The sequence below is a fragment of the Scyliorhinus canicula genome, chromosome 9 (genome assembly GCF_902713615.1).
Source record: "Scyliorhinus canicula chromosome 9, sScyCan1.1, whole genome shotgun sequence".
Taxonomy (NCBI): domain Eukaryota; kingdom Metazoa; phylum Chordata; class Chondrichthyes; order Carcharhiniformes; family Scyliorhinidae; genus Scyliorhinus; species Scyliorhinus canicula.
Genome location: NC_052154.1, coordinates 113,428,920 through 113,448,488, shown reverse-complemented (window position 1 = coordinate 113,448,488; position 19,569 = coordinate 113,428,920). Strand labels below are relative to the sequence as shown.

The 19,569-nt window shown below is 47.8% G+C and overlaps 1 protein-coding gene across 2 annotated transcripts in view; it reads left to right on the top strand.

The window, feature by feature from the left end:
- Positions 1-436: 436 nt before the first annotated feature.
- arhgap1 (Rho GTPase activating protein 1) overlaps positions 437-19,569 on the top strand; it is an 88,857-nt gene continuing 69,724 nt past the window's right edge. Inside the window, exons 1-2 of one of the 2 annotated variants that reach the window (XM_038807419.1) lie at positions 437-552; positions 15,976-16,129. In XM_038807419.1, coding sequence (XP_038663347.1) covers positions 15,991-16,129 — 139 coding nt within the window. In that variant the 5' untranslated portion in view covers positions 437-552; positions 15,976-15,990. Of the gene's footprint in view, positions 659-15,975; positions 16,130-19,569 lie in introns of both variants that reach the window. The other variant, XM_038807418.1, reaches the window with a different exon arrangement.

Here is a 19,569-nt window from a genome sequence, read left to right as displayed (position 1 = left end):
TGGATCTGGACAGGTGGATGTGGGAGGGCTAGATCGATCCTTGATTAACAGGGAGGTGAAAGGTTATTGAGTGTAAGCAGGAATGTGTGGTTGAAGTTACAATCAGTTCAGCCATGATCTTATTGAATGATGCAGCAGGCTCCAGGCGTCAAGTTGCCTACTCCATATTTGTTTGTTTGTTTTCCCAAGTCTCTCCATGTTAGCAGCATTTCATTGTGCAAAGTATGCAAAAAGAGGTCTGGTAATGAATGAATAATAGCATGGAGGAATTGTTGCATTTAATTTATTTACATAAACTCTGAACGATAAATTTAACAAACAAGTTCAATCCTCCATTTCAAAATGGGCTGCAACGGCAAGCGGACCGGAAATAGTTTGTGGGTGCTGGGGACTGCAATGGCAGACGGACCGAAAATGGTTCTCGTGAGCAGTCGGAGGGACTGTAACGGCAGACGGTCCGGACGTGGATTGCGAGCGGTAGAGGGACTGTAACGGCAGACGGACCGGACGTGGATTGCCAGGGACTGTCATGGCACACGGACCGGACGTTGGGTGGGTAGAATGTTTGGGGCAGGGACCGGAAATAGAAGCTGATGTTTTGAGACTGTTCCTGTTGGTGGTGAGATCATCAAAACATTGAGAGCGGCTGTCGGAGGAGGTGAGAAATCCGGGAGAGGCTGGAGATTGGGGGGGATGAAAGCGAAGCTTGGAGCCAGAGCAACGGTGGGAGAGGGAGGGCGGCTGATCCGGGACTGCTGGATGTGGGGAAGATCCTGTTCCTAATGGACTGTGTCCCTCCTCCTCCTCCCACCCACCCTGTATAATACTGTCTGGGGTTATTGGTGGGCTGTTTGCCCACCGTGTGATCAATGCCCTTTCAGCAAGATTATATCAAAAAGCCACAATTCTTATCGTGTTCAAAGTCTAAAGATGTGCAGGTTAGGTGGATTGACCATGCTAAACTGCCCCTTCGTGTCCAATGATGTGCAGGTTCGACTGTGTTACGGTAATAAGGCAAGGGAGTGGAGGTTGGATTTGATTTATTGTCACATGTACCGAGGTACCGTGGAAGTATTATTCTGTGTACAGTCCAGACAGATCATTCCATACATGAAAAAAAAGGCCATACCTAAGTACACAATGTAAATGCATAGATACAGATATCGGGTGAGCAAACGGTGTGTAGTACTACTCAGTAGAGACGATATGCGGGGAGAGAAGTTCAGTCCATAAGAAGGTCATTCAGGAGTCTGGTAACAGTGGGAAAGAAGCTTTTTATAAATCTGTTGGTGTGTTCTCAGACTTTTGTATCTCCTGTCCGATGGAAGAGAATGACCCGGGGGGGGGGGGGGTCTTTGATTATGCTGTCCGCTTTCCCAAGGCAGCGGGAGGTGCAGACAGAGTCAGTGGCAGGGAGCAGATTCACGTGATGGACTGGGCTGTGTTCACGATTCTCTGTAGTTTCTTATGGTCTTGGGCCGGAACAGCACTCTGACCATGGGTTAGAATGCTCATTTGAAGGCTCAGTGCAGACTTGATGGGCCGAATGGCCTCCTTCTGCACTATAGGGAATCTGTGTTATATAATAACATTGTGGACTATCTGCTGACACGTGTTGTTTAATTTCCATTGTGGGAGGTACCTCACCACCACCTATTTCCATATCTCCTATGATTAGACTGCTTATCAGGCATCCAGGACTGAGCAAACAGAAACTTTCTCCAATTAAATATGAAAAACACCAATACCATTATCTTCAGCAACCCCACCCCTGTCCTGGCCAAATTCCATTCCCGAACCACTGAGTCCCTCCCTCTCCCTGGCAACCGTCTGAGGCTGAACCAGATTACTTGTGCTCTTGGGGCCATGTTTGACTGTACATTGGCTCAATCACCAAGACTTCTGCCTCATCTTTGCCCTGACCTCAGTGCTCCTGCTGCTGAAGCCCTTCCTCTGATTACTTCTAGGTTCAGCCGTTCTCATGCTGCCTTCCTTGATCATCGACTTTTTGCTCTTCATAAACCGGAGTGTATGAAAAATTCTGCTGTTTATGGTCTAGGTTACACCAAGTCCTGCTCGTGTGAGCACAAGAAATAGGTGCAGCAGACCTAACAGCTCACTTGAAACTCCTCTGTGTTCGATGTGATCGTTTAAAAAAAAAAAATGTATTTTATGACAAACGTATATTAAAACAGGTTACAGCAAACAAACACCCCGGGAAACATGCTTCCCTACATTCAACTATACAGTCTACAGATTTTTCCTTTTTTTCACCCCATGCGACGAACAGCCCCTCAAACACGGTCACAAACATCCCCCACCTTTCCTCAAACCCCTCTGAAGAACCCCTTGACTCATACTTTATCTTCTCTAATCGCAGGAAGTCGTACAGGTCACCCAACCAACCCGTTACCCCAGGTGGCGATGCCGACCGCCACTCCAGCAAAATTCGCCACCGTGCCATCAGAGAGGCGAAGGCCAGACATCAGCCTTCCTCCTCTCCATGAGCTCCGGCTTCTCTGAGACCCCAAATATCGCCACCAAAGGGTCCTCCACTATCCTGGCGAAGACCGCGAACACTTCCGCCCAGAATCTTCCCAATTTTTTGCAACTCAAAAACACGCGAGTGTGGTTCGCTGCCCCCGCCCCCCAACACACACACACACACTTCTCTCAATCATCTGCTACCCTCTGAAAAAAAAACCACTCATTCTCGCCCCGAGTCATATGCACCCCAACCACCTAAAACTGCATCAGGCTCATCCTTGCACATGAGGAGGTCCCGTTTATCCTACGCAGTGCCTCACTCCATATTCCCCAATTGATCTCCATTCCCAACTCCACTTCCCATTTCATTCAATGCGATCATGATTGATTTTCAGTCTGAATTCCCATGTTCCTGCTCCTTGAATGCTTTTATTATTATTATTATTTCCAGAGAGACTAATAATAAGTCAATTTCAGCCTAAAATATATTCAAAGATGCATCCACAGCCCTCTGGAGCAGAGAATTCTAAAGGTTCACAACCCTATGAGTGATGAAACTGCTCCTCATCTCAGTCTTAAGTGATCAATTGCTTATCCTGACAGTGTGCCCCCATGTGCTTGATTCCCCAGCTGCGGGATACAACCTTTCTGTCCTCCCTCTCATGCCCCTTCAGAATCTTATCTTTTCAATGAGATCATCTCTTCTTCTAAATTCCAATCTCTCACCATAGAACAACCTTCTCAACCTCTCTAATCCTTCTACCAATGACCCTGTAGTTTAAAGTGATTGCCTCTGGTAATCGATCCCCCAACTCGGGGAAACAAGTCTTTCATGTTGAGGCCCCTCGTAATTTTATGCACCTCAGTTAGGTCACACTTATCCTCCTCGTTCTAAGGAAACCAACCCTAGCCTTTCCAATCACTTCTCATAGCTTCAGTTTTCTAGCCCTGAAAATATTCAGTTTGAGTTTGAGAAAAATGCATCCAAGACCAGTAATTTAAACTTAAATAAGGGCAACTACGAAAGCACAGCTAGCTAAAGTGAACTGGGAAATATGCTTAAATGATAGATCAACAGAGGTTCAGTAGCAGAATTTAAAGGGATATAATATAATTATAATCTTTATTGTCACAAGTAGGCTTACATTAATACTGCAATGAAGTTACTGTGAAAATCCCCTCGTCGCCACATTCCGGCGCCTGAAATATTTCAGAAAACACACATTCCAATGAGAAAGGGAAATTCCAAGGGAAGGGCCTGAGTGTAGCATGGTCAATCCACCTACCATGCACATCTTTGGGTTATGGGGTTGAATCCACGTAGACACGGGGAGAATGCCCAAACTCCACACGGACAGTGACCCAGAGCCTGGATCGACCCTGGGTCCTCAGCGCCGTAGGCAGCAGTGCTAACCACTGGCCACCATGCCGCCCAGCATGGCTAATTCACCTACCCTGCGCATCTATTTGGGTTGTGGAGGTGAGACCCACGCAGAAACGGAGAGAATGTGCAAACCCCACACGGACAGTGACCCGGGGTCGGGATCGAATCCAGGTCCTCGGTGCTGTGAGGCAGCTGTTAGTATGCAGGTACAGCTAGTGATTGGGAAGGCAAATTGAATTTTGGTGTTAATTGCAAGGGGAATGGAATATAAAAGTAAGGAAAATTTTACCGCAGCTGTATCGGGCCTTGTTGAGACCAGTTCGGGAGTATGTGACTAATATTTAAGGGAGTTGAAATGGAGAAGGCGGGATGCGATGTGGGGTTGGCGTCAGGGGAGCAGGATGGGTGTAGTTATTTATTGCTTATTGACTTCTTCTGATTTTCTTTTTGTATATGTGAAAATGCCTTGAATAAAAATATTTAGTTCATAGTTCTAGTTAATATTTTAGAGGTAATGTTTAGTTTTCGAAAGATGGTTCTTATGAAGGTAACTGAAATACTAAGCTTTAGAGATTGTCAGAACCACCTAAAAGAAAATGGCGGTTTGGAAGGTTAGCCCTATTTGTTTAATAGAGTCAGAGTAGAAGAGATGAAATGGAGCCATAAAACTGGAGTTGGACTTACTTAGCTGGAGAACTGGAGACATGATGTCTACATTACTTACCAAGAAGTGCAGTGCAGAGAGATGTTTTGTTTTGGAGGTTAGAGTTAAATTAGTTTAAAAGCATTCAGTGAACCCCGGAAAACTATCGTCATGGGGATGATTGGAACTTCAGAAGTTCACTGGTTTCAATTTATCTATGTGTTTGCTGGGAGAGAAGGTTGGTTACAGTTTGGATCTAATGTGGTTTGCAACTCCGAGACATCCTGTCAGCTGTTAGCAGGCTCCAAGCAGTTCAGGCTCAGAGAAGTCCAGAGGAGTTGAGAATGTCGCAGTAGGTCACTCGTTCCGTGCCAGGTACTTCGGGCTTAGAGAAGTGGGGCACACCATTTATAGCTCAATGCAGCCAGAAGGCTGGAGTTCGGAGAAACCTAGGGAGAGGGCAACTTAATGAAGTCAGTAGTTTGCAAAAGAGTTGGAATTGTGCCTGTAATTAGAGGTGTGAGTGCAGCTTTGTGAATCCCATCGAATGCGGTCTGTGGAGAAGAAATTGGAGAAGAGATTGAACCATTAGGAGGTGAGTGGTTGTTGAGACAGTCTGCGTTGAAGTAGCTTTGGAGTAAATCAAGGCTAGATCTTGGAAATTGATGAGTTGAAAACCCTTGCGAGGAAGGCAAGAGTATTTTTTTTTTAACAGACAATTTTATTGAGGTATGTTTGGCATTGTAAACAGTAACAATATACAGTAGTGTGCAGATACCAATTACAAAAAACATAGTGCAAATAACAGTACCACTCTCGCAGATAGACCGACCTATTCTTCCCCCCTACTCTACACTATTCTACTACTCCCCCCCCCCCCCCCCCCCCCCCCCCCCAGCTGACGATTAGTTCCCCGCGAAGAAGTCGTTGAATGGTTGCCACCTCCGGGTGAACCCCGATAGTGATCCTAGTAAGGCAAACTTGATTTTTTCCAAGCCGAGAAAGCTTGCCATGTCCGACAGCCATACTTCGGTCTTTGGGGGCTTTGAGTCCCTCCAGGCCAACAGTATCCGTCGCCGGGCTATCAGGGAAGCAAAGGCCAAAACGTCGGCCTCTATCCCCTCCTGTATTCCTGGGTCTTCCGACACCCCAAAAATCGCCACCTCTGGACTCATCGCCACCCTTGTTTTCAGTACCCGGGGTATGATGTCCGCAAATCCCTGCCAGTATCCCCTGAGTTTTGGACATGCCCAGAACATGTGGACATGGTTCGCTGGTCCTCCCCCACATCTAGCACACTTGTCCTCCAGCCCAAAGAATTTGCTCATCCGGGCCACCGTCAAGTAGGCCCGATGAACTACCTTGAACTGAATCAGACCGAGCCTGGCACATGTTGTGGTTCCATTTACCCTCCTCAGAGCTTCTGCCCACTTGCCTCCCTCCAACTCCCCACCAAGCTCCTCCTCCCACTTAAGTTTCAGTTCCTCGGTCCCTGTGTCCTCCGCTCCCATAAGCTCCTTATAAATATCCGAGACTCTCCCCTCTCCTACCTCACCCCTGGAAACTACCCTGTCCTGGATCCCCCTTGGTGGAAGGCGCGGAAAGGACGGGGCCTGTCTACGTACGAAATCCCGCACCTGCAAGTACCGAAAATCATTCCCCCTCGCCAGCCCGAACTTCTCCTCCAGCGCCCTCATGTTCGCGAAGCTCCTTTCCAGGAACAAGTCGCCCATCCTTCCCACCCCCGCCCTCCGCCACGCTCAAGACCCGCCATCCATCTTCCCCGGGACAAATTGGTGGTTGTCACATATTGGGGACCAGACCGACGCTCCCACTTCCCCCGCATGCTTCCTCCATTGGCCCCAAATCCGCAAAGCCGCCACCACTACAGGGCTGGTGGAGTACCTGGCCGGCGGGAATGGCAGGGGAGCCGTGACCAGGGCTGCCAAGCTGGTGCCCCTGCACGAAGCAGCCTCCACCCGCTCCCAAACCGACCCCGTACCCACCATCCATTTCCTTATCGTGGCTATGTTAGCCTCCCAGTAGTAGTTGCTGAGGTTCGGCAACGCCAGCCCCCCCTCGCTACAGTTCCGTTCCAGCATTCCCCCTCTTTACCCGTGGGGACTTCCCCGCCCAAACAAATCCCAGGATGATTTTATTGATTCTTTTAAAGAAGGACCGCGGAATGAAAATAGGGAGACACTGAAAAATAAACAAGAATCTCGGGAGGATCGTCATCTTCACTGTCTGTACTCTCCCCGCTACTGACAGCGGGAGTGCATCCCACCTCCGAAACTCGCACCTCATTTGCTCCACCAGCCTGGACAAGTTCAACCTATGCATCTTACCCCAGTCGCGCGCCACTTGTATCCCTAGATACCTAAAACTTTCCCCAACCAGCCTAAATGGTAGCTCCCTCAGCCTATTCTGACCACTCGCCTGCACCACAAACATCTCGCTTTTTTGCCATGTTCAACTTGTAGCCCGGAAACCGGCCAAACACCCTAGGATTTCAATAATCCCGTCCATCTCTGCCGCTGGATCTGACACATACAAAAGCAGGTCATCCGCGTAGAGCGAGACCTTGTGTTCTATCCCCCCCTGACCATTCCCTTCCATCCCCTTGCCGCTCTCAGAGCAATTGCCAGCGGTTCTATGGCCAGCAGTGGAGAGAGGGGGCATCCCTGTCTTGTCCCGCGGTGTAGTCTAAAATACTCAGATGTTGTCCTGTTCGTCCTTACACTAGCCTCCGGGGCCTGATATAGCAGTTTAACCCAGTCCACAAAGCCCTCTCCAAACCCAAACCGTCCCAGCACCTCCCATAAATAGTCCCACTCCACCCGGTCAAAAGCCTTTTCGGCATCCATTGCCACCACTACCTCCACCTCTCTGTCCTCCGGGGGCATCATAATCACATTGAGTAGCCTTCTTAGATTGGCTACTAGCTGCCTGCCCTGAGCAAACCCCGTTTGGTCCTCCACAATCACGTCCGGTACGCAGTCTTCGATTCTGGATGCCAGGATCTTGGCCAGCAGTTTAGTGTCTACATTAATCAGGGAGATTGGCCTATAGGACCCACAGACCTCCGGATCCTTATCCATTTTAATATCAGCGAGATGGTAGCTTGTGACATCGTCGGGGGTAACACCCCATTGTCCCTTGCCTCGTTAAACACCCTAACCAGCACCGGCCCCAGTATACCCGCAAAATTTTTGTAGAACTCCACTGGATACCCGTCCGGCCCCGGGGCTTTACCCGACTGCATGGCCTTCAGGCCCCCATTACTTCTTCAGCTCTAATCGGAGCCCCCAGCCCCTCTACCATCCCCCTGCCCACCTTTGGAAAGGTCAGCGTATCTAAGAAGCGCCTCATCCCCTCCGGCCCCGTGGGGTGTTCCGAGGTATACAGCTTACTGTAAAAGTCCCTGAATACCCTGTTCAGTCCTGCCGGGTCTCCCACCTGGTTCCCTGCCCCGTCCACTACTGTCACTATCTCCCTGGCCGCCTAGGAAGGCAAGAGTATTAATGAGACTCAGTGATTACTGGCGTTGCTGAAAAATCCATGGGATCTGTCTTAGTCACAGCTGCCATTTAATGTCCATTGTGGTGTGTTTTACCACAGTTGTCTGTTAATTCATATTTATCTCATGTTAATTCTGAATGAAAGAGTATCATTTACATATTGTAGATTGTTTTGCTTTTCTGACTTTGTAAAGTTTGTTTGTGTAAAACTGTCGAATTTGAGGCATTATTCTCCCAGTGGATTTCAAATTTTGTGTACATTACTGGTTCTGAACTCGATCGATTGTAACACTGTGTACAATTTTGGTCATCTTATTTGAAAAAGGATACAAATTTGTTCGAAGCAGTTCCAAGAAGTTTCACTTAACTTATTCCTGGGATGAAGGGCTTATGTTATGAAGAAAGACTGGTTGTGCCTGTATCCATTGGAGTTTAGAAGAATGTGAGGGGATAGAGTGGAGGCGTGGGCTTAAGTAGGGTACTCTTTCCAAGGGCCGATGCAGACTCGATGGGCCGAATGGCCTCCTGCAGTGTAAATTCTATGATTTTGAGATCTTATTGAAAAATATAAGATCCTGAGGGGACTTGCTTGGGCAGATACCAGGAACATGTCTCCACATGCGACTGAGACTAGAGCTATGGGACACAGTTTAAGAATAAGAGGATTCCCCTTTAAAATGTGGATGAGGAGAATGTTCTTTTTTTGAGGGTCGTTAGTTTTGTGGAATTCTCTTCTGCAGAGAGCAATGGAGGCTAGATCATTGAATTTATTTGAGGCAGAGTTAGGTAGATGTTTGATAGCAAGGGGAGTTGAGGGTTATGGAGGCAGATGGCAAAGTGGAGTTGAGACCACAAGCCAGATCTGCCATAGTCTGACTGAATGGTGGAGCAATCACAAAGGATCGAAGGAATGGCCTACTTCAAGTCCAATGTTTTTCTCTCCCTAATTCCAAGTTCTGGTATTATTCCAGTAAATCTTTTACAGTTTACCCCATGCCTCTAAATCCTTCTCTAATATGGACCAATCAATTTGTACCTTGCTAAATATGTGTTCTGTAATAGTTCTGATTGCCACATGGAGTAAATTAGAGAGAGGCCTGTTCCAAATATTTTTAAAAAACATTTTATGATGGCAATTATGATTTCATAGCACGTCCTCCCCGTGTGTGCGTGGGTTTCCTCCGGGTGCTCCGGTTTCCTCCCACAGTCCAAAGATGTGAGGGTTAGGTGGATTGGCCATGCTAAATTGCCCGTAGTGTAAGGTTAATGGGGGGATTGTTGGGTTACGGGTATACGGGTTACGTGGGTTTAAGTAGAGTGATCATTGCTCGGCACAACATCGAGGGCCGAAGGGCCTGTTCTGTGCTGTACTGTTCTATATCTATATCTATAAATACTACAAAATCAAATGTACACATCGTTCAGTGTGTAACACATCCCTCCATCTCCCATTTTCCCACCTACTCTAAACACAAAATAGCCTAACCCCCCCCCCTTATTGAATCAGCTGACAGTTTAGTTCTCTCCGAAGAAGTCGATAAATGGTTGTCACCTCTGGACGAACCCTCTCAGAACAAACTTAATTTTCCCAACTGTGAGAAATCCGGCCGTGTCACTAACCCAAATTTTGGGGGCTTCGAGTCCCTCCATGCTAACAATATCCGTCTCTGGGCTACCAAGGAGGCAAAGGCCAAAGCGTCAGTACTGTGGCCATGACATCCGCAAATCCCTGCCAGTATCCCCTGAGCTTTGGGCATGCCCAAAACATATGGACATGGTTTGCTGGCCCTTCCGCACACCTCACACACCTGTCCTCTATCCCAAAAAACGTGCTCATCTGGGCCACCGTCATGTGTGCCCGGTGACCCACCTTGAATTGTATCAGGCTGAGCCTGGCACGTGATGAGGACGTGTTGACTCTGCTAAGAGCATCCTCCCACAGATCTGCCTCCACCTCCCCTCCAAGCTCATCTTCCCATTTACGTTTTGGCTCACCTTTCTCAGTTTTTTCCCACTCCATGAGATCTTGGTAGATCGGGCTACGGGGAGAATGCTGGTAGGTGGAGTTGAAATGCCCATCAGCCATGATCGAATGGCGGAGTGGACTCGATGGGCCGAATGGCCTTACTTCCACTCCTATGTCTTATGGTCTTAAAAACCTTCCCCTCCCCCACCCCCGTTTTAGAAACTACCCTGTCCTGTATCCCCTGTGGCAGTAGAAGCGGAACGGTCGCAACCTGCCTTCGCACAAAATCCCTTATCTGCAGATATCGAAACCCATTCCCTCCCGGCAATTCAAACTCCACCTCCAAATCCTCTAAACATGGAAAGCTCCCATCAATAAATAGAAAGCCCAGCACCTCAATCCCTGCTCTCTGCCATCCCAAAAACCCCCATCTAGCTTCCCACACAAAACCAGGGATCATTCTATTCACTCGCTTAAAAAAGGCTTCTGGTTTGAAAATAGGGAGGCACTGGAAAGCAAACAGAAACCTCGGAGGACCATCATTTTTACGGTCTGTATTCTCCCCGCTAGAGACAATGGGAGCATGTCCCACCTCCAAAAGTCCTCCTTCATTTGTTCCACTAGTCGGGTCAAATTTAATTTATGTAACTGCTCCCATCTCCGTGCCACCTGAATTCCTAAATAACGGAAACTCCCTCCCACCACTCTGAACGGCAGTTCCCCCAGTCTCCTCTCCTGCTCCCTCGCCTGGATCGCAAACAACTCCCTTATATCCATATTCAATTTGTAATCCGAGAACTGGCCAAATTCCCCTAAAATCTGCATATTCTCCCCCATCCTCCCTAATGGGTCAGAAATAAACAGGAGTAGGTCGCCTGCATATAATGAGAACCTGTACTCCATCCCGCCCCGGACCAGCCCCTTCCAGTCCTTTGACGCACTCAGCCATTGCCAATGGCTGTATGGCCAAGGCAAACAACAGTGGGGGGGGGGGGGGGGGGAGAGGCATCCTTGCCTTGTCCCTCGGTGCAATTTAAAGTAGTCCAAACTCAGCCGATTCGTCCGCACACTCGCCACCAATGCCTGGTATAGCAACCAAACCCAGTCAATAAGCTCTGCCCAAACACAAACCACCCCAGGACCTCCCACAAATAATTCCATTCCACCTGGTCGAAGACCTTTTCCGCATCCATAGCGACCACTACCTCCGCCTCCCTCCCCTCGGAGGGCATCATGATCACATTTAGGAGCCTTCTAACGTTGGTCGCTAGCTGCCTGCCTTTAGCAAACCCCATCTGGTCTTCTCCTATCACATCCGGAACACAGTCCTCTATCCTTGAGGCCAAAATTTTGGCCAGCAATTTGGCATCGATAGGGAGATTGGTCTGTATGACCCATATTGCTCTGAGTCCTTCTCCTGCTTCAGGATCAATGATATCGAAGCCTGCAACATTGTTGAGGGAAGGACACCTCGCTCCCTTGCCTCATTAAATGTCCTCACCAGCAGCGGGCCCAGAATCCTAGAGAACTTCTAGAATTCCACAGGGTAGCCGTTTGGTCCCGGAGCCTTGCCCAATTGCATGGCCTCCAATCCCTCTATTACTTCTACAATCCCGATCGGGGCTCCCAACCCCTGGGAGTGGGCTAAATAGCTGGCTTGTAATACAGAACAATGCCAGCAGCGCGGGTTCAATTCCTGTACCGGCCTCTCTGAACAGGCGCCAGAATGTGGCTACTAGCGGCTTTTCACAGTAACTTCATTGAAGCCTACTTGTGACAATACTCGTCTAACGCCCCCCTCTCCTTCATCAACTGCCCCACCGCCTTTCCTGTGGATAGCAGACCAAACACCATCTGCAGCTCACCAGCCTATCCATCTCTACCCGCTCTACCTTCTCCTTATGAGCCTGTATCGAAATTAGCCCCCCCCATCACCGCCTTCAGCACTTCCCATACTGCTGCTGCCGAAGCCCCCCCCCCCCCAGTTCACCCCAGTGTGGGGTATGATCCAACACAACAATCGCTGAATACTCAGTATCCACCACCCCCACCAGTAAAGTCCTGTTTAAAATGAAAAAAAAACCAGTCCGGGAGTACACTTTGTGCACGTGGGAAAAAATGAAAACTCCTTCGCTCGTGGCCGTCCGAAACTCCACGGGTCTAACCCCCAACTGGTCCATAAACCCCTATAGCTCTTTCGCCATGGCTGGCACCCTCCCTGTCCTTGAACTTGTCCGATCTCTCCTCTTCTCTCTTCTCTCTCTCTCCCCCCCCCCCCCCCCCCCCAATGATAAGCTTATGCGAGCCCAGGTCCGGGATGTTCCCGAACACCCGCCTCATTAGCTCTGCATCGTCCCAAGGGGCTGGTTTAGCACAGTGGGCTAAATAGCTGGCTTGCAATACAGAACAATGCCAGAAGCGCAGGTTCAATTCCTGTACCGGCCTCCCTGAACAGGCACCAGAATGTGGCTACTAGGGGCTTTTCACAGTAACTTCATTGAAGCCTACTTGTAACAATAAGTGGTGATTATTATTATTAATTTGGTGCGTAAATATTCACTGATACTACTGGCATCCCCTCCAGCTTCCCACTGACCATGATATACCTACCCCCCCGAGTCCGCCACTGTATTCCCTACCTCAAATGACACCCACTTTTTGATCACGATCGCAACCCCCCCTCCTAGCTTTAGAGTCTAGCCCCGAGTGAAATACCTGCCCGCCCCACTCCTTCCTCAGTCTAGTCTGACCACTGCCCTCAGGTGTGTCTCTTGTAGCATTGACATCTGTGCCTTCAACCTCCTCAAATGCGCAAACACGTGAGCCCTCTTGACTGGGCCATTCAGCCCTCTCACGTCAGCCTGGTTGGGGTGCCCCCCTCGCCGCTGCCAACCCCTACAACCACTTCCGTCAGCTAGCCTGCCCAGTTAGTCTGGTAGCCCCCGCCCATGGTGCCAAGCATCCTGCCCCTATTGTCCAAACCCCCCCCCCCCCCCCCCTCCCCCCCTCCCCGAACATACATCGGCAAAACATCACAATCCCCAACAAACACCTGTTGTGCACTTTTAAGTTGAAACTCCCAACTTTAGAATTCCTGCCTTTAACCCATGTTCCTCACTTCCTGATATAATAACATGGAACAGATCAGAATACAGACAGTGCAATGCATGTGTTTTAGAATATATGTATATAGACAGTGATTGACAGTGTTATACTAGCTGTGATTCTCTGGTCTCACTCAGCTCTGTTTCTTTTCTGTTCGAAAAATAAATTTTCCGAGCAGTATTTGAACAATTCGGAAATGAATGAACAGTTTCAGCACTTTCCAAACAGTGCTGGGAGGGGTAGGATTGCAGGCAGCTGCTCACAATGTGGGTGGTTGAGATCCAGAACAGATGCATGCCAAAGTAGGACCAAGAGTGGACCATTCAGCCCCTCCATCCTGCTCTGCCATTTAGTGAGATCATGGGCTCATTAACTCCATTTCATTCTTACTCTTTAGCTCCTTTGTAAATCAATAATCTATCTAACTCAGCCTTGAAAATATTCGATGGCCCTTCCTGTGTTGCTCGTTGTGTTCTCTCTTTAATTGGCTCTGTTTATGGCGGTTAATATAGTCGCCTTCCTTAATTCTAATTATGTTTACTCAAGAGTCGCCAGGTATCTTTCGATACCGCCACAAGGCTCAAAACCGAATACTGATCAAAGACTCGATACACCAGTTAGTAAGTTCGAAATCAGTGCACATTTATTTACACACACAGTCAAATATACTCATGCACAAAACTCTACCAACTAAACTATCACTACTACTAAAGCCTATACTTAGCTTCGGGCGCCCACTCAGTCAGAGGAACAATGGCCGTTGTCTGGTTCTGAGGCTGCTGGGGTTGAGCTGGTACGGAATAGTAGTTAGGAGCGTCTGTCTCGTAGCGTGCGTTGACTTTGGACTGACTTGTTCTGGTGCAGCTGCTAGGCAGGTCTCTCCTCGCTGAGAGCCAAGGCCAAGAGAGCGATTCTCTCTTGGGGGCTTCTTCTTATACCCAAAGGGGGCTTTGCACGCTTTTGGGCGGGCCTTGAACTTGGTCCCAATTAATTGGACCGTATCTTGATCATTGGTATCAATTTCCTCCAATAAAGGGGTGGCTGCCCTGATTGCTGGGCGTGTCCTAGGTGACCGTTGGCCTGCTTTGTTCTAGTCTCCTCTGGCGCCGGGGTGTCTGCTTTAGTATCATTTTCCTAAATGTTACTCTTTTGTCCCCGCAGATGGCTCATTAGTATGGTAATTGCTTTGCAGTATCAGTCTTGTCTGGGAGCTACAGCTCCAATCAACAGGCAAACCTTGCACCTGCTTGCTTTCTCAGTATTGTCCATTTTCCCTGCATTCTTTGCAAAGTGTCCATTTTGTAATCGGGACGTGGCCACCCCAGGTGGCTACACCTGTGCCGCTCTCTGGAGAAGAGGGTTCCAAAGTCACTCAACCCTCTGAGAGAAAAACAATTCTCCTCCTCACCCTCTTAAATGGGTGACCCCTTATTTTAAAATTGAAATCTCTCAGCAACCACCCTGTCAAGTCCCCTCAGGATCTTGCATGCTTTAATGAGATCACCTCTCATTCTTCTAAATTCCAATGAATGCAGGCCCAGCCAGTCTGACATTTCTTCCTAGGATAACCCCCTCATCTCAAGAATCAGTTGAGTGAACCAGGCCCTGTCACGTTGAAGAAGCAGTCCAGTTGATGTGTAACTTGTTGCTGTGCGCAGGCATAAAGTGTAGCTTGGATCCAATGCATCTTTAATTCATTGCTTTGTGCGCAAAGTTTACACACTCCACAATCACACGTTGTCTCTTTTACAATAGTGTTGTCCATGTTGCCAGAATGGCAATTATAGGAATGTTGAACCGAGGCTCCTTTAGGGATGACTGTTTCAGAGCCCCGTAGGCAGGAGCTTTCCCAGTCCTTTGTTGAGCTGGTTGATTTCAGCCACAGTGGGTTGGGTCGAGAAAGGCAGATTTGGTCACTTCCCTTGTTAATCACCACCCAGTGGATACCCAGTGGATATGTAGACAATGGCCATGGCTGTGATGCCGACAATTGAATAGCCTTCTGGATCTCGCTGTTGAACCGTGCGTATGGTCACATGCATTTAGTAAGGGAGGGGTCACCTTTCTAGTATACATAATGTAATGTACAGTTGATCATAAAGGTGTTTATCTTGAGTTTGATTCCTGGATTATGAATGTGACAAACTACCCCTGATGTTTGCCAGTATTTTTCTTTACTGCTTCCTATCTCCACACTGTTTCTTGGCAGACACAGATATGCGCACTATTCTATTCATATTCCAGTGTAAAAACAATGGAGCGCGCAACATCTCAGTTATAGGAAGATTGCACTACAGCTTGCATTTAAGCAAAAACTTCACCACAATAAACACCTTGTTTCGAAAGCTGAAACAAATCTGCAGTGAAAGGTCCAGTCCCTAAGGCCTAAAATCAGCATATCATTCTCAGTTCCAACTGATTTCCAGCTTTCACTTTTCACAGAATAACATCACACTTCCCTTAGGCATGGCCCAATCTGGCTGCCTCCATGTGTCTCCTGAAGGTTATTCGACTTGTTGGCATGTGATTGTGTGGACACAGCCAATTTTCCAGTTGCCTTATCCAAATACTCATCACGTACAATTGTGCAAAGTAAGTGAGAACAGGCTGCAGGAATGGACAGAGTTCTCAAAACTGTGTGTGTGCCGTCACTCATGCACAGGGTTACTTGTTAGTGATCAAACTTGGGAACGCACGGTCCGCTGTCAATTGGCCTTTAACCTCCAGGCAAGGGAATTCAATTTCCATTTTAAATCTAGTTATTTGTAAATTGGTTGTCCTGAATTACTCACCACAGAATAAAACCTCAGCTTTGTTCCAGATTTGGTCAGCAAATCATTTTTGTAATCCACTTTTACAATTTGTTTAGGTGAAATAACCAACTATGGCAACAACTGATCTGTTGGTGGATTTACAAGATGATGTGGTGGCAGATGATACTTCCAATGCACTTGGACAACTCAAACTCTCTCCTCTGGATGAAAAAACCTGGCCGACAGAGTGTGATAATGACTTAAAAACAGGTTAGTAATGGCAGTGATTGAGCAGAGATAATTCTATATACTGAGCTCTCATCCTTGTGCAAATACTGAATTACCACCTAATTGCCAGAGCTCTCATCTAATGGACCCTGCATGAGCTGTTCATAACTGACCTAATGAGAGAAATCTCTGGACATTCCTTCCCACACATATTCTGAGTTGATTTATGGGGTACAGGTTGTTTAATAAATCTCCAATTGTGAATAGAATCATCTTGTTCTCCCAAGACGTCACCACCTGGCAAGAATTAACACTTAAAATGGTAAATTCAAAAAATGTATTAATCATTATAATGTAGAAAAGTAAAAAGATAAAGTTTCAACTAACAGTAATTAACAGCAAGAAGGCAAAGAGGGTGGCACGGTAGCACAGTGGTTAGCACGGTTGCTTCACAGCACGGGTTCGATTCCCGGTCACTGTCTGTGCAAAGTCTGCATGTTCTCCTTTTGTCTGCGTCGGTTTCTTCTGGGTGCTCCAATTTCCTCACCCGGTTTCCTCCCACAAGTCCTGAAAAAGACAGAGAGAAAGCGCACTCAGTAAGCTTGCGCTTTTCAAGGAGACACATCCGGAGTAAGCACATCCAGAGTGGGAATTGCAACTTGGTAATTTGGTGCAGTGAGGTAATCAGGAAAGGTAAGTGGAAAATCTAATTCTGCTGTTTTTCAGTTAAAAGTGCAGTGTGTAGCTTAGTGTCTGATTGGTTGAAGCTGCCCCCACCCTAATTGCTGAGAGGCAGTTATCTGTCAGTCACCTGAGGCCAGTTTAGGGGCACAAAGGGCACATTGTATTCTTCTCTTTGAAGTTTAGGTATTTTGATTCATCGGTTAGCTGAGGTCTGCATGAAAGACAGACAGAAAGCGTACTCAGTAAGCTTGCGCTTTTCAAGGAGACACATCCGGAGTGAGGCACATCCAGAGTGGGAATTGCAACTTGGTAATTTGGTGCAGTGAGCTAATTGAGTGCAGAGTGAGAAGGTGCTTTTTCGGTAGTGCTTTTTAACCCTGGTAAGTAGTTTTTCTTTTCATTGTCTAATTTATTTATTTTTATTTTGAAATTGTAGTTTACCTAAGGTTTAAGACATGGCAGGAGATCCCAGACCCGTGTCATGCTCCTCGTGTGCGATGTGGGAGCTCTTCCACTGTCCCTGGCTCTTTCACGTGCAAGAAGTGTGTTCAGTTGCAGCTCCTGTTAGACCGCTTGACGGCTTTGGAGCTGCGGATGGACTCACTTTGGAGCATCCGCGATGCTGAGGAGGTCGTGGATAGCACGTTTAGCGAGTTGGTCACACCGCAGGTGAAAGTTACTGAGGGAGATAGCAAATGGGTGACCAAAAGACAGAGCAAGAGTAGGAAGGCAGTGCAGGTGTCCCCTGCGGTCATCTCCCTGCAAAACAGATATACCGCTTTGGATACTGTTGGGGGAGATGGCTCACCAGAGGAAGGCAGCAGCAAGGTTCATGGCACCGTGGCTGGCTCTGCTGCACAGCAGGGCAGGAAGAAAAATGGCAGGGCTATGGTGATAGGGGACTCGATCGTAAGGGGAATAGACAGGCGGTTCTGTGGACGCAATCGAGACTCCAGGATGGTATGTTGCCTCCCTGGTGCAAGGGTCAAGGATGTCTCGGAGCGGCTGCAGGACATTCTGGGGGGGGGGGGGGGGGGGAACAGCCAGCTGTCGTGGTGCACATAGGCACCAACGATATAGGTAAAAAATGGGATTAGGTACTACAAGTGGAATTCAGGGAGTTAGGAGTTAAACTAAAAAGTAGGACCTCAAAGGTAGTAATCTCAGGATTGCTACCAGTGCCAAGAGCTAGTCAGAGTAGGAATGTCAGGATAGATAGGATGAATGCGTGGCTCGTGAGATGGTGCAAGAGGGAGGGATTCAAATTCCTGGGGCATTGGGACCGGTTCTGGGGGAGGTGGGACCAGTACAAACCGGACGGTTTGCACCTGGGCAGGACTGGAACCGATGTCCTAGGGGGGGTCTTTGCTTGAGCTGTTGGGGAGGGTTTAAACTAATGTGGCAGGGGGATGGGAACCGATGCAGGAAGTTGGAAGGTAGTAAAACAGGGACAGAAGCAAAAAGAAGTAAGGGTAAAAGTGCAAGGCAGAGAAGACATAGTCCAAAATCAAAAAGGGCGACAGTACAAGGTACATAGAACATAAAACAGTACAGCACAGAACAGGCCCTTTGGCCCTCGATGTTGTGCTGAGCAATGATCACCCTACTCAAACCCACGTATCCACCCTATACCCGTAACCCAACAACCCCACCCCCCCAGCCTTACTTTTTTTTTTAGGACACTAACACTCTGGGCAATTTAGCATAGCCAATCCACCTAACCCGCACATCTTTGGACTGTGGGAGGAAACCGGAGCAACCGGAGGAAACCCACGCACACACGGGGAGGACGTGCAGACTCCGCACAGACAGTGACCCAGCCGGGAACCGAACCTGGGACCCTGGAGCTGTGAAGCATTTATGCTAACCACCATGCTACCGTGCTGCCCGGTACAGTGACGGAGGGGAGCTCAGTGAATAGGCCCAGTAATACTAAAAGGAATAAAACTGGGGATGTTAAGATTCAAAACAGAGGTAGAAAAACCAACATAAATGTACTTTACCTGAATGCTCGTAGTATTCGGAATAAAGTAAATGAGTTGATGGCACAAATCATCGTGAATGACTATGATTTAGTGGTCATCACTGAAACATGGTTAAAGGATGGTCACGACTGGGAGTTAAATATCCGAGGGTATCAAACTATTCGGAAGGACAGAGTGGATGGTAAGGGAGGTGGCGTTGCTTTGTTATTTAAGGATGACATCCGGGCAATAGTAAGGGATGGCATCGGCGCTATGGAGGATAAGGTTGAATCCATTTGGGTGGAAATCAAGAATAGTAAGGCGAAAAAGTCACTGATAGGAGTAGTCTATCGGCCACCAAATAGTAACGTTATGGTGGGGCAGGCAATAAACCAAGAAATAACTTATGCATGTAGAAATGGTACAGCAGTTATGATGGGGGATTTTAATCTACATGTCGATTGGTTTAACCAGGTCGGTCAAGGCAACCTTGAGGAGGAGTTTATAGAATGTATCCGCGATAGTTTCCTAGAACAGTATGTAATGGAACCTACGAGGGAACAAGCGGTCCTAGATCTTGTCCTGTGTAATGAGACAGGATTGATTCATGATCTCATAGTTAGGGATCCTCTCGGAAGGAGCGATCACAATATGGTGGAATGTAAAATACAGATGGAGGGTGAGAAAGTAAAATCAAATACTAGTGTTTTGTGTTTAAACAAAGGAGATTACAATGGGATGAGAGAAGAACTAGCTAAGGTAGACTGGGAGCAAAGACTTTATGGTGGAACAGTTGAGGAACAGTGGAGAACCTTCCAAGCGATTTTTCACAGT